This window comes from Macrobrachium nipponense, chromosome 16 (genome assembly GCF_015104395.2).
Source record: "Macrobrachium nipponense isolate FS-2020 chromosome 16, ASM1510439v2, whole genome shotgun sequence".
NCBI classification, from domain to species: Eukaryota; Metazoa; Arthropoda; class Malacostraca; order Decapoda; family Palaemonidae; genus Macrobrachium; species Macrobrachium nipponense.
Window position 1 is genome coordinate 19,853,504 of NC_087209.1, and position 14,642 is coordinate 19,868,145.

Here is a 14,642-nt window from a genome sequence, read left to right on the forward strand (position 1 = left end):
TCTTCTCTTTTCGTTAAGGGTCGGGAAGAATCCGAGAAGTTCCATATTTTGATTTTTTTTTTAGTTTCTTGTTCTCTTCAGTTCCATCGATCCCATAAACTTATGTTGGTGAGTTCTGCTCCCATGAAATCTAAATGGGATATTTTAGTCAGAATGTATTTCAAGACTTGTAATATTTTATATGATTGCGTTTCATAATGTTTCTTTATGTATACCTGCATGGAAAGTATGACATTTTATATGAATCTGTGTTTTTATGAAGACTTTCATGCAGACGATGCCTTTTCTTCTTTTTACTTATTTATATTTATCTATTTACAGTATATCCAGCGTGGATGCTCTTCTCCTTGGTTACATAAACTTGTCTTACTAACAATATAACACCAGCCTCCTGCTGCAAAAATGTGAGCTCCATTCATGGGAAATGAAAGATGCTAAAATCCTGATATGGAGATTAGCTCTTTACAAACACTATAACTTCCCATGATTTTCACGCTAAATTTATTTCATTTAATTAAGAAAAACTGTTAGCTGAAAGTTATAAAATCTATAATGAATTGCAGTCCTTGCCTCTAATTTATATAACCTACTTACCTTATCAGGAAAGTAAATTATCTCTTTGCTTGCTGGTGATCTCTTAACCTAAATCCCGTAATCTTTACATCGCCTAATGATTTGCTATTTTTTATTGGAGCAACTGTTACCTACTTATGACCCGATTCCTAAACCGACACATCACACAAAAAAAAAAAACATATATATATATATATATATGTATATATATTATATATATAAAATATCTATAAAATGGCAATCGTACAATTTGACAATTTTTAATTCTTGAAGAAATTCACGATCCAAACTAGAAGTAAAGTGCAACTGGGAAGGCAAGAGCCCAATCGAAGTTTGATCAGTGAAAGATATTCACGCTTAATCCCCAAAAGACTTATCCTTCTCTTTAAATATATCTGAGGCTACCTTAGTGTTAACTAAACTGTAGGTGCTTATTATTCTGGAGTACAAAACCGGTAAAACTCTTTTATAATCTAATTAAATTAAAGTGTATTGTAACACCATACAAAACTCAAACCATCCTTAAAGTTGGAACAGCAATAATTTTGGTCGCTTCTCGTAATGTTGGCATAATTCCGTTTTCTGTTACTGAACATGACAGACTCACGAAAAATAAACGCTTAAGCCAACGTGAGCTGCAACTCGGGTCCTCATTTTTGAGTAGAGAATCTTAGTTTAGAAGGAAATGATAAGGTAAATGTTGACATTAACACAGCCGTAAATGATCCAAGTCCCTGCATTTCGGCAAAGAGAGCAGGAGATATTGAAATTAATCCATATGAGAACGAATACATCCCACAAAAAGCACTTGAACATTATTTAGACTTATTCTAGGCGGAGAGACAAATAAGATGGAAAAGACAAGGCCCTTATGTAGCCCTGGCCTGAAGAATAAAGAAAAAAGGAGAAAGGAAGGAGGGAAGGATGAAGAAATGGAGGGACAACATAGGCAAGAGAGAATTCCACTGCTTACCAAACGATCAGAAGTTGAAGCTGTGACAGCAACAAGGGCACTGAGACCGTTATCATCCTACATTTGATCAATTCAGAACTAGGCTGGACCAGTTACGTTAAAAAAAAAAAAGATTCGCCAAAACAACAAACAAAAAATAACAGGATAAAATGTATTTATAGGTTACTTCCTCATTACCAACCCACGTGACGCCGATAAAATACTCCACAGCGGTATCCATCAATCGGCTTATCTTATCGTTGTCAAGGCGTGGCAGGATAATTTTATCATCGTTGTCTGATAAACATAACACGTTTTGAGATAAAGGGGAATTTCTTGTCAACACCACTCTCTTTCGGTCAATATTGGTTTAAGAGTGAAGTTTCTCTCCCCTTCGAGTAAGAATGCATATCAACATTAAAATAAATACTGTATTGTTCAAGTCATTTAAGTTATCTTGACTTATATTGATATTTAAAACGTACGCAGCTAATTTAATGCTACAAATTTGAAATTCAGAAAATCTTAGGAAAGGGCGAAAGCGTTGATGCTGACATCGGTCTATTAGTCTCTTCTTAAAATAAATAAAAGGCTTCTAAAATCCAAAGGGAAAACACACAAACACGCTGCATAGCCACCGCATTAGCAAACTTGTATAAATAAGTAATCTTTAATCTTTTCTTTCACGCATCTATACTGTGTTCACCCTTCTACCTTCCAGGGTAGCAGCCAGGTGGCAAGCGGGTTAAGGAGTCGCCACCCAGCTGACAGTGGTGTTTCAAGCACTGTCTAGACTCTCTAGACCGATACTCTAAACAGAGGATTCAGGAAGGTCTCTGATACAAGATATAGTTTTATCTGAGTCCACGTGTATAGTTACTTTATCTCTAATACAAAATATAGTTCTATCTGAGTCCACGTGCATAGTTACTTGAAAGTTTACTTAACTGACGTGTGACATATTCTACGTTATCCAGCATCTCATAGAAAAGGTATTGGCCTATGATGATATCTGCAAAGGATAACTAAGTTTTAGTCTCCGGTTACTTCCCCGCCTCCCACAACCGCCCCCCCCTTTTTTATTGAGTATTGACTCGAAACCCCCCTGGACCCCACTTTCAAACAAAGGGCCCCACTGTTCACGTGGCCACATCATTCCTCCCACAACCTGGAGTGATTATCATGGATGCGTCCAGATGTTCTACATCAGATGTTAACCATTACTTATATGAATGAATAAGCATATATTACCCACAGACCCTTTTCGTTAACTGCAAACTTTTCCTGTAAGTGTTCTGGGTATCTTAAGGGAACTGCTTTCCATCCTGATGCACCTATGTAATGTAATTAACCCTCCACTACAAAAAAAAAAAAAAAAAAAAAAAACTAGTTAAATTACCTCTAAATAGAACATAAAATGTAGATTTACACATAAAAAATGTAGATTTACACATAAAAATATAGTAATATTCGGCAATTCAGAAAGCAATGAAAAATGGGAGTATCTTCTAAAATAGTAATTTTTCTTTCTCAACAGTATTTCCAAAGAGCTCCACAGCGAACTTTGCTATAACGCAGCTCTGAAGCAAAAAAGTAAGACATTTCAATATTCATCAACCCCATCACCACGGTATGATTCTTACGCATTCAAAAGAAAATCTATTTTCGGTTCTTTGTCTATCATATATAAATCACGAAGAGCACTTCGCTTCTCTCGCCCAACTCAGCCCTTAATCCTGTCATTATTGAATATCGAAACTAAAATTCACAGGTAATAAATGACTATCAACATTTTTCAATCTTTTGATACAAGAGGATGATGAATATCAGTGCTCACTGCAGATAAAAAAAAAGCCTGATATGTTCGTGGGAAGATTATACGAATATTTCTCAGTTGCACGCAATTTTTAATGCTTACACAGTCTTATCATCCGTGATTTATAATATAATGATACTATAATACAACAATTGACAAGGAAAGTTAATTTTATTGCAGTTAAGGGGAAATTTTCTATTAAAAGAATATATGTGACTGAATGCATTATTATTGTAAGTATCGCCATACGGTCATGGTGATTATCGTGCATACGTTCTCTCTCTCTCTCTCTCTCTCTCTCTCTCTCTCTCTTCTCTCTCTTCTCTCTCTCTCTCTCTCTCTCTCTCTTCTCTCTCTCTCTTCTCTCCTATATGACTTAAGAACGCTGCTCTTTTTTTCTTTTCTTTTTTCTTTTTATTTTTTTCCGGGGTTGAGATCGCCTCGTGGTACAGCTGAACTGCAACAGTTTGTATTTGTCTGCTTAGCTACAACGAAAATACCGTACTCATAACAAAGGATTTATGGTGCATAAAGTAACTGATTGATACTAAAAATCTTCTATAATTCACTGAACCGTTAGCATCTTTCACTGAATATATAAAGGAAATTCTTGATTTCAGCAAAATAAAAGGACCATTAAAACAAAAGTTTTTCGTAGGGTAATTCAAATTTAAAAACCACCAGGAAAAATGAGTTTGAAACGCACTTACATAGTTCAAACGTCAGCGGTGACTGATTTTTTTTTTTTTTTTTTAAAGAAAACTAATGAGGTGGTTGTTCGTCTGTCCATTCGCACTTTATCTGTCCGCCCTCGGGTCTTAAAAACTACTAAAGCTGTAGGGCTGCAAATTGGTATGTTGACCATCCACCCTCCAATTATCAACCATACCAAACTGCAGCCCTCTAGCCTTAGTAGTTTTGATTTTAATTAAGATTATATGTAGCAATGATCGTGCGCCAGGCACCGCTATAGGTGCTAACAACAAAGGCCACCACCGGGGCATGGCTGAGAGTTTCATACAGCATTATATGCTGTACAGAAAACTCGGGTGTGCCGAAAATGTTATAACTTGCTGTCAGTCACAAGAGCCACCTTCGATTGAAAAAGAAAGAAACTGTAGAAATACATACTTCACTTTTCGCCTAATCCTGCTAACACATAGGCAATCAAACATGTATGTATATATATATATATATATATATATATATATATATATATATATATATATATAATATATATATATATATATTATATATATATATATAATATATATTACAAAGGACACATGCACATAGCCGCAGAAATGAATAATTATAAATCTCCACACTTGTACTAGAAAAAAAAAACCCAAAGCGTACTCTCTATAAAAACAAACGTACCTATATGGTAAACAAACTCAAAACCAATCACCTAATAAAAAAATCTAAAATGATATATTAAAAAAACGAATGGCAGTGAAATATTTCTTATTCACGGAATTATTACGTAACATTTTCCGCTAAATAACACTGAATATCAACCATAGTTGTTGGATAAAAGATCCAGCCGGCTTTGTTGCACGGGGATAAGAAGCCTAACGTGGACTCGTAGACCCTATCCAACTAACAGAAGAAAATCATGGTTAAATGCAAACAGTATCATAACGAATAACCTACCTACACATCAACACTGAAAGATTTCACTAAACATTACCCAACTCACTACTTTACCTCCCGGTGACTAATCCTTTTCCACTTGCGAGGGTTCCTGCGGAATGCCCGTCACAGGATGCTGGCTCTTTGGGGCTTTCCACTGTCGTTTCTTCTTCTGTCAGGTTTCCTGTCAGAATTTCCATTTTGAAACAAATAATGCAACAAACCAAACAACTGGTATTTCAACTAGAGCTTTTGCAAAGTTTTTCTCATAGTAAAATTCACAAACAGTAAAATATTTCGCATTTCGATAAAACAGCATCAGCACTGAGTTATAAACATTAACCTTCTCCCCACTGCTACTCATCGGTTTCAAACGAAAACATTAATTATTTGTTAAAAACGAACAGACTAGTGTGTGGTGTGGCACTTTTCAATCATACGGTCACGAAAGCAGTTACAAATTCGTCGACGAAGATTTGAATACTATTCTTATGGCACTATTGACCACTCCTGCGCGTGTAAACAATGGTGTAGTTATGGTGTCATGTTATGTTCGCTTCCGAGGCAGTGTTACCAGAGCTGTCATGTACGCGGTGTCGTGTTCTAGTCAGCTCGGAACGTTGCTGAGTTGCTGACGTTGGTTGAAGGTTTCCTTTGCAAAAGCTCTCCGATAATAAGCGATATAATTAAGAACATCAGCACAAAAGCTCAACGACTACTACTATTACAACTAGCAATAATAGCCACTACTAATACAACTAGCAATAATAGCCATTAAATAACAAACATAAAAGTAGTTGATAATTAAGGCATTATGATGCAACACCACTTAGGATACTGCTTATCAAAACAAACAGTAGGCTGAGAAAGGCGTTGGTAAAACATTAGCCTAGATAAAAGAGGCAGCACAGCCAAAATCATACTTTAAAGCAATGTTTCCCTCAACTTCCCGTTCAAAGGCGTCTGGAATCTGCCCGAGACTTCCAAGGAAATGAAAACGGAACTTCGTCAGGATGGCTGGAACTGTGGCTAAGGTCGTCTTCGTTCATGTCCTTTTGTCTCACCTGAGAAATAGTTACGGGTAAAGTAATTTACGCTCATTATGTTAGGAAATGTATATTTTCAAATGGTATCTTTCTGTGAGTTCTATCATAGCATGCATTATTATTATCATCATTATTATTTCTCGTCACACTTTTTACATTAGGATATATAATTTTGAAGTCGAATTCTATTACAGCATGTGTAAATTAATAATAGTAACTCCTCGATTTCCTCACGTTTTTGGATAGGCCTACACATCCTTCTGTGAGCACCAAATCCAAGCAGGAAATATGTAGGCCTACTGAACCTTTCCAAATTAGAGAGGGGTAGCCATAACCCACGACACCAGAATAGGTTACGACCTCCTCACTCTAACTTGAAATGTGAGGGTTCGAATCCCACCTGGAAGGGTAGAGTTTATCCATAAATTTCCCGCTTGAATTCAATACATACGTAAGTAAAAGCGCAGCCAAAAGAAATATGAGGTAAAATTAAGAAGTTTAGAAGTCTTTGTTGATTAGTACTAGAGATAAATGTATCAACGTGATCTGGTCAATATATATATATATATATATATATATATATATATAATATATATATATACATATAGGCTATATATATATATATATATATATATATATATATATATATATATATATATATCAATTCAAGCTACAAATGTCCTTTAATATCTAAATTCACTTTACCTCCCAAATGATATATTTTCATATATGTACCGAAGGGGAATTTTTTTAATTGATAATAATTTCGTCCCCCCCATGGGATCGAACCACCGTCCAAGTGGACGGGGACGAAATCAGGACGGTCAGTGACGCTAACCAATCAATATATATATATATATATATATATATACACACATATAGGCTATATATATATATATATATATATATATATATATATATATATATATATATATATATATATATATATATACACACACACACATATAGGCTATATATATATATATATATATATATATATATATATATATATATATATATATATATACACACACACACATATAGGCAATATATATATATATATATATATATATATATATATATATATATATATATATGTGTGTGTGTGTGTGTGTGTGTGTGTGTGTGTGTGTGTATATATAGCCTATATGTTTGTGTGTGTTACAGGGAATATGTGATATCCCTAGGGAATACGTGAAATAACCACTTCGCTTAGGAACATTTGATCCTAGAGGGCTGGTTCTAAATACAGTGAAATTGATTCATCTACATTGTTTCGCCGTGTTTGGTACTACGTAGTCCCTTGGGGGTCAAATGGGTTTCGCCGTGTTTAGTAATAGCCCCTGGGGGATCAAATGCACTTAGAAACATTTGGTCCCCCACGGGCTAGTACTAAACACGGTGAAATACATTTGACTCCCCAGGAGCTAGTGCTAAACACGGCGAAACAGTTTAGATGAATCACTGTTTCACAGTGTTTAGTACTAAATAGCCCTCGGGGTTCAAATATTCCTATGCGATTTCACAAGTTCTCTGTAACACACATTATACAAATATATATACACATATAATTACTAACTGATTTTTATAATAACGATTAAAAACCAATTGTTATTATAATGCCTACGCAGGCTAATCTTTCAGTATATGAAATTGTTTTCCATTTCCTAAATGACTTCTTGTGGAGTTCCAAAACCGATAAGAGAGAGAGTTCCAAAACCGAGAGAGAGAGAGAGAGAGAGAGAGAGAGAGAGAGAGAGAGAGAGAGAGAGAGAGAGAGAGAGAGAGATCAGTGAAGGCGATGTAAGCAGCGGACGATGAGATAAAACGAAATCAAAAGAGAATGGCGTTTTTACTGCCACTAAATAATGTTATAAATCTTGTCATAATTCGTACTGACAAAAAAAAAAAAAAAAAAAAAAAAAACTACACAAGGTATTGCAACAGTAGCTATATATAATCATTCAATAAATCATACACCTGACCAATAAAACATCCCGTAAGAAATGCATTGTTTGGCGCAGAGGCGAGACTAGGTGCACTAGGCCGTTAAATCCATCCATAAGCCATCTTTCTCATAGCTTTACATCTTTAGTGGTTACTTATCAGTCAGTATAAAATAAAACTTATTTGACTAGTTTTACTTAACTTTTTCAAGTTTGATGCAATAGTATTTGTTTATAAATACATCGGGTTACCCAGAATCCTTCAGGGACAGATAGGATTTAGTTACCTGGGAGGATAAGAAGTAGACAGATTCATCAACTCTAGAACGAAGGGAAAATTGAAAAAAAAAAAAAAAAATAATGTAATCATGTCCAGGGCTGTGGGGAAGGCCTATTAGTTTTCTACTGATCGACTTCCCTCATCACCTAGTAAATATATGCTGTAAGAGAAGAAAAATGCACTTCCTCGAGATCCTAAGTCTAATATGAGAGTATCAAGACTCGTCTTAGTCCCAAGTCCGGATAAAAGTGCGTGGCTGAAACTTGATTATTATTATTATTATTATTATTATTAGCTGGCGTCTCTGCCCATAAAAATAAATTGGTGCCCAAAAATATATTAAGAAGATAAATGAGCATAATATATTTTCCTAATGACTGAAATATTTTCATGTCTAGCAGAACCTGGCATCATTTGCTATCGTGCCAAGAATTTAAATACCTCAAGCGGTAGAAAACAGTTGGGTGTGCCCCACTTTTTTTCCTTCTAATGTCTCTCACGCAGATCACCTTTCAGTCATCTGTGGCTTGATAAGTGGGGGCTGATTCGATGCACGAATTCTGTACCTTTGTTTCTTAGAAATTTGTTCGTAGATTTGCTGTAAATGATTACCTTGTATTTATTTACATGCGCATATTCTTGTGCTGATGGTAAATACATGGTGTCAAATACTACGATGAAATGCTAAAGGGTCCAGACACAAGAGGATTTAGAATGCAGAACCTGACCCTAGGGACATTAACGTGTACAGTCTTGAAGCTTGGACCTAGTTGAAAGAGGCTGGCCCTTGGCTGAACCATGACTGAACGACATCAAGTCTAAACTTGGAGTAATTGCAAGCGGACTATCGCTGTTAATAACATATAAATAAAAAGTATATAATACACATAGCTCTAATCTTTTTCAATCTTCACATGTCGCTTTCTAACCTGTGGAACCTTACTAAAGCAATTAATAGGCCTACTGTAGCGTTCCTTGTTCGTCCCATATTTGCATATTTTGAATAAACAAAACATCCCTGCATCGGAACCTCTACCGTAGCACCATTTCTACTTTTAATTAATAAGAATATTTCCTTGCGTTGCAGTAACGAATCGAAATCAGCGCTATTCTCGACCACCCCAGAGACGGAGAGGCCGAGGTCGGAATCATGCGTCGGCGAGGGCGAGAATACGCCCGGACGGCCGACGAATCCCTCTTTGCAAAAGGTCGTACCACCTGGTTACGACAAGTACGTCATCCCTAAGAATCCTAACGGTAAGATGTGCTTTGGGGGATTTCTCTCCGTGAGGTAGTACGAGTGGTAGTCATTCATATCTTGTTGCGCCTGTACTGGATGGTAGTGGTACTGGCAGTACATGGTCGGTAAAAATACCAGTAGATATGTATCCGTAGTATAGACTACGGATACATTCAGAAGTATTTGGTAGGGATATTGGTAGTAGATAGTAGTAGTCGCAAGGCACAATGCACTATAGTGAGACCAGAAGTACTATTAAAATTACTACTAGCAGTACTAACGGCAGCAACAGTAGTGCCATAGGAATTAAAAAGCAGTATTCACAGCACAAGCAATAGGCGTAATATAAGTAGTGGCAACACGAACGCCATTAATAGGAGTCAGTGACTTATATTTTCATCTTGACATTTCTTTTTTATTATTTTGACACCACTAAGGCGTTCATTAACTGAATAGGTCAACAGACTCAAGCATCAGTCTTCACTGAAGCAATTGTGTACAATATCTACTTGTGAATTTAAACGTAACATTTAGCTCATATATTTGCGTTTTGAAATATCGACTAACCTAAACATTTGTCTTTCCTGGACATTCAACCCTTCAATCAGGAGGTCCCCTGCCCATCTACATCGGCGCAAAGGTTCGCGATATACAAAAAATAGACGAACAAAATATGGTAAGTAATGACAAATGGTATTGCCATTTGATGTGCATTGAGATTCAGGTGGTAGAAGTTAACCATTGAGCAACACCTTATACAATACTATGAAAGCTACAAATTCGAGGAATAGAGCTTATTTACACACTGAAGAGGGAAAAATATACTAACTTCCACAAATTTTGGTTCTTCAAATTCACCAAAATTCGGCATAGAGTTTCTGAAACATATAAACTAGTTTTGTTGCAATGCGTTCTGACAGAATCAAAACAGAGATCTGGAACAACTGGAGGTTTTCTCAAAAGACGTGGAAAAAATGGACTACATTCCATCACCCTAAGATCTAAGCCCTAGAATTGCATGAGAGAGAGAGAGAGAGAGAGAGAGAGAGAGAGAGAGACGAGAGAGAGAGATGAGACGAGAGAAAAAAAAAAACGAGAGAGGAGAGAGGGAGAAGAGAGAGGAAAACAATCAACGACCACATCTTCACGGTAAGGTTAGAGAATATCACTGTAATTTAGAACGATCAGCGAGTGTGTTCCAGATAATTTGCAAAATGATGACAGTAATCAATTACCCATCTCCCATCAATGCTACTTAAACTAAATTCTTTCAAATTTTGCGCATCAGACGCTCCAGCAATGTTTCCATAACACTAAGATTTCGAATGACGAATCTAAAACCTCTGAATTTGTCAAGTTCCATATAATACGTAAGGCCACTTTTTTTTTTTTTTTTTTTTTTTTTTAATCGGTCTCAACTTATATACATACAACATGTACCTGGACGAATTTTTACATTTTTCAAGTAACATATTATACGTAGTTACGTTTTTTAATCAATCTGAAATAATGTATTCAAAATTTAATTGGCCGGATTTTTATTTTCAAAATTTACTTTCAATTCCCTGTAAATGTCGACGAATCATTTATCTGTCGACTCCCTCATGTAACACTGAAGATCTATGCTCGACAGGAACTGACGATTGAATGGTTTATCCGCCTATATTGGCGTGACACCGGCTTGACCTGGCCGGTGCACCTTCCGAACGACACATGGTACAACATATCACCAGATATTGTCAACTACGTTTGGCTTCCAACCACTTACATAGGTAAGTTTTAAAGCTTGACTTGACACAGACGAAAACAAGCTATAGTAGATTCACATCAGCCGTGCATTTGACGTTTAGGGCAGTCCCTTACGATGCTTCTGATTGGGTGTTGATAAGCCAGTCACAAGGCTGGAAACTCTCAGTCTCTCTCGAGAGTTCACACGGCCAAGATGTACGTTCCATCACTCCTGAGGGATACGTCTTTCATACGTATACCTCAGGAGAGGTGGAACATACATCCTACCTATGTGAACCCTCAAGAGAGACTGAGAGTTTCCAGCCCTGTGACTGGCTTATCAACAACCAATCAGGAGCGTCGTAAGGGACGGGCCTAGCCATCAACTGCACGGTTGACGTGGATCCAAGTTTGGTAATACTACATGCTAAAGACATAATGCATAATTCTCAGATGAGCAGAAAATAAGAAGTGATGGGCTTGTTCTCATAGACAGTAAAAGTGTAGCTATAGTAATATAACCAATTTTTCACCCTGACAATCCTATTCAAGGTTGCTGGATATTTGTTTTATCAAACCTTAACGTAAGTTAACTCCTGACAGGCATAATCGGTGCTGTTTTTAATAAAACAATATGGCATTCACTTACATATGACTTTAATATATGTTGAAGATGATGGCGGTTTACCATGCTAACACCGTTCGTCTCTGGTGTTCCATACGGTAACATTCTGGATCCTTTATTTATTTTTTTTCTATAACAGAGGCCAAAAGGTCTAAAGATTTCATTATCGTACCTTGGCAACCAACCACGCAGAAATAATTCGCACAACTGAAACATATCTGAAAACATTTCCTGATAATTCCTGAAAATAAGATAGTTCGGGAACTAAGTAATGCAATTCTTACTATATATTATCCCTTTTCTTTAGTGGGAAATCACGTAGCTCCCATTACCGAAAGATTGAATGAATGAGTCAAGAAGCAGTCAGTGGGAGATGGGCTCTGCTCCAGTAAATTCTAAGACTATAGTAGACTCACATCAACCGTGCATTTGATGTCTAGGCCAGCCCCTTACGACGCTCCTGATTGGCTGCTGATAACCCAATTACAGGACTGGACACTCTCAGTCTCTCTCGAGAGTTCACATGGGTAGGATTTATGTTCCACCTCTCCTGAAGGATGCTTTTGAAAGACGTATACCTCAGGAGAGGTGGAAGATAGAACCTACCCATGTGAACTCTCTCGAGAGACTGAGAGTTCCCAGCCCTGTCATTGGCTTATCAACAGCCAATCAGAAGCGTCGTAAGGGACTGGCCTAGACATCAAATGCACGGTTGATGTGAATCTACTATAGTGATTAGCTGATCACAGAAATATTTCTGCTTCATGATTTTTTGCTAATACTGTCCTTTGTGATCCTGATTACTTAAAAAAGATACTCGTTGCTAGCTTAGAATCTGTGCTTACTTTTTAATAGCCCCTGCTTCTGCAAAGGTGATTATATCAGTGACACGCGTTTCAGATGTTTTGACTATCCTTTAGTGGACTACTGTTGTTAGTTTTTCCAGTTAGTTATCAAAGACATTTTTTACTTTTTAAACAGTAGTTTTCCGTTCCCCTAACAACAGTAATTTTCAGACAGACCGCAGTCGAAAGATTATGCATTTGCTCACTTTATTTTACTTGGGCCCTGTTACGTGTCTGCTGACAGGTAAATCAGTACTTCAGTTTTTATTCTATTCTGTTACCTTTACTTAAAAAGGTGTGAAATGAAACAGTTCTCAAGGTATTATCATGGAAGTTGATGAACTTTGAGTTCAAGAGATCTGCATCGTCTGCACTGTATTATAAAAACGAAGGCAATTAATTGATACTTTCCGAAGCAAGTATGTTCAACCTTAGCGAAAAAAGGAAAAAAATAAAACCGACATTTCCGAATTTCTCTCTCTCTCTCTCTCTCACTTGCAAATTATTCATAACAATATATGATCGAGAGGACTTTTAACATGCAATACTCTAGTGTAGACGATGGTAACTCCACGATAACCTTGAAACTGCAATTACCTTTTTTGCGAAGTTCATTCCCTTCAGCAACCAAGCACACATTTGCTGTTGAACATTGCTCTTGAAATGGCATGAATACTAAAATGAAAAATGAGTCAATTAAATACACGTCTTCCACACCCACCCTTACACAAAGATTTTATTTTTCACATAGAACCAAGCAAGTTCATTTCAGATCAAAATCTGATTTATGTGAAGTGGCGTCCCAACGTCTATGGTCACTGACTTCACTATTACCTAACGATTAACAACTGGCGTCGCAAGTGGCAGGTCATCGACACCGAAAACTGACTTTTATGAAATAGTGAAGGAACACAGGCCACGCCCAGCGGGGCTGCGTGTCGAAATGACAACCCTGGAGGTAGAACCTGTCTAGAGTTTTGGGTGGTCATGGTACAGCTATAACTGCTATCGGTGATGGTCTCTCATTTCATAGTTCCTAGGGTTAAGTAAATCTTAGTTTTACCACACCACTGAGTTGATTAACAGCTCTCCTAAGGCTGGCCCGAAGGATTAGATATTTTTACGTGGCTAGGAACCAATTGGTCACCTAGCAACGAGACCTACAGATTATTGTGGGATCCGAACCACATTGTATCGAGAACTTAATTTCTACCACCAGACATAAATTCCTCTGATTCCGCATTGGCCGATCCGAAAATCGACCTTCGGACCACCGGATTGGTTGCCCAGCGCAAAAACCTCTCGTCCAACGAGGAACATAGTTCCTAGGGTAAACAGGTAAACACTTGTTATATGCTTGATCTAGTCGTCTCAAGGTCTGGTTAATTAACTGACTGGCTGAAGCAGATCTCAGTAGCATGGCGATTGAACTTCTCAAGGTCATTGGGCCTACTTGCCATTTGGTAGGCATTTATACAGGTTTTTTTTTTTTTTTCTTAGATAGTGGTCGCCCACGGGTTTTAGCCCGGTATGTATACCTACCTTTGCGGCGGGTTGAGTACAAGCCCGTTAGGGATTATCGTAAAAACATAAACGAAAGGCTATAAATATTAGCCCCAGATAACGACCCCCCAAAACCCCTGGGACCCACTATCTAGGAAAGATCGCCCCCCTTTTTTTTCTCCTGGTTCGATGCATTTAGCTCATTTGTTCGTGGTTTGAAACACCAGTTGGGACATTAGGTCGAATTCAAAGGTAACATACGAAAAAAAAAAATGAATAAAATAAAGTAGAGCAAACTAAGATTTCTTAGGAAAGAACGTCTGAGTTGACAATATCAAGCAATGTACGCAAAGATGGCGCAGACTAAGATATGTTCATCAGTAAAGGATAATAAATAGCTAATGTAAAAACAAGGTAAAAAAAAAATAACAGAATCGTTTCGTATCACATGAG

At 37.0% G+C, this 14,642-nt stretch overlaps 2 protein-coding genes across 2 annotated transcripts in view; one reads left to right on the forward strand and one right to left on the reverse strand.

Moving 5' to 3' along the window:
* Positions 1-5,161, reverse strand: part of LOC135195591 (F-box/WD repeat-containing protein 7-like) — a 67,063-nt gene extending 61,902 nt beyond the window's left edge. Inside the window, 1 exon segment of the mRNA XM_064221907.1 lies at positions 5,052-5,161. The gene's annotated coding sequence lies outside the window, so the exon portion shown is untranslated.
* Positions 5,162-5,216: 55 nt separating this feature from the next.
* Positions 5,217-14,642, forward strand: part of LOC135195592 (gamma-aminobutyric acid receptor subunit pi-like) — a 24,775-nt gene continuing 15,349 nt past the window's right edge. The window contains exons 1-4 of the mRNA XM_064221908.1: positions 5,217-6,057; positions 9,336-9,505; positions 10,097-10,164; positions 11,122-11,260. Of these exons, the coding sequence (XP_064077978.1) occupies positions 5,990-6,057; positions 9,336-9,505; positions 10,097-10,164; positions 11,122-11,260 (445 nt within the window). The 5' untranslated portion in view covers positions 5,217-5,989. The remainder of the gene's footprint in view (positions 6,058-9,335; positions 9,506-10,096; positions 10,165-11,121; positions 11,261-14,642) is intronic.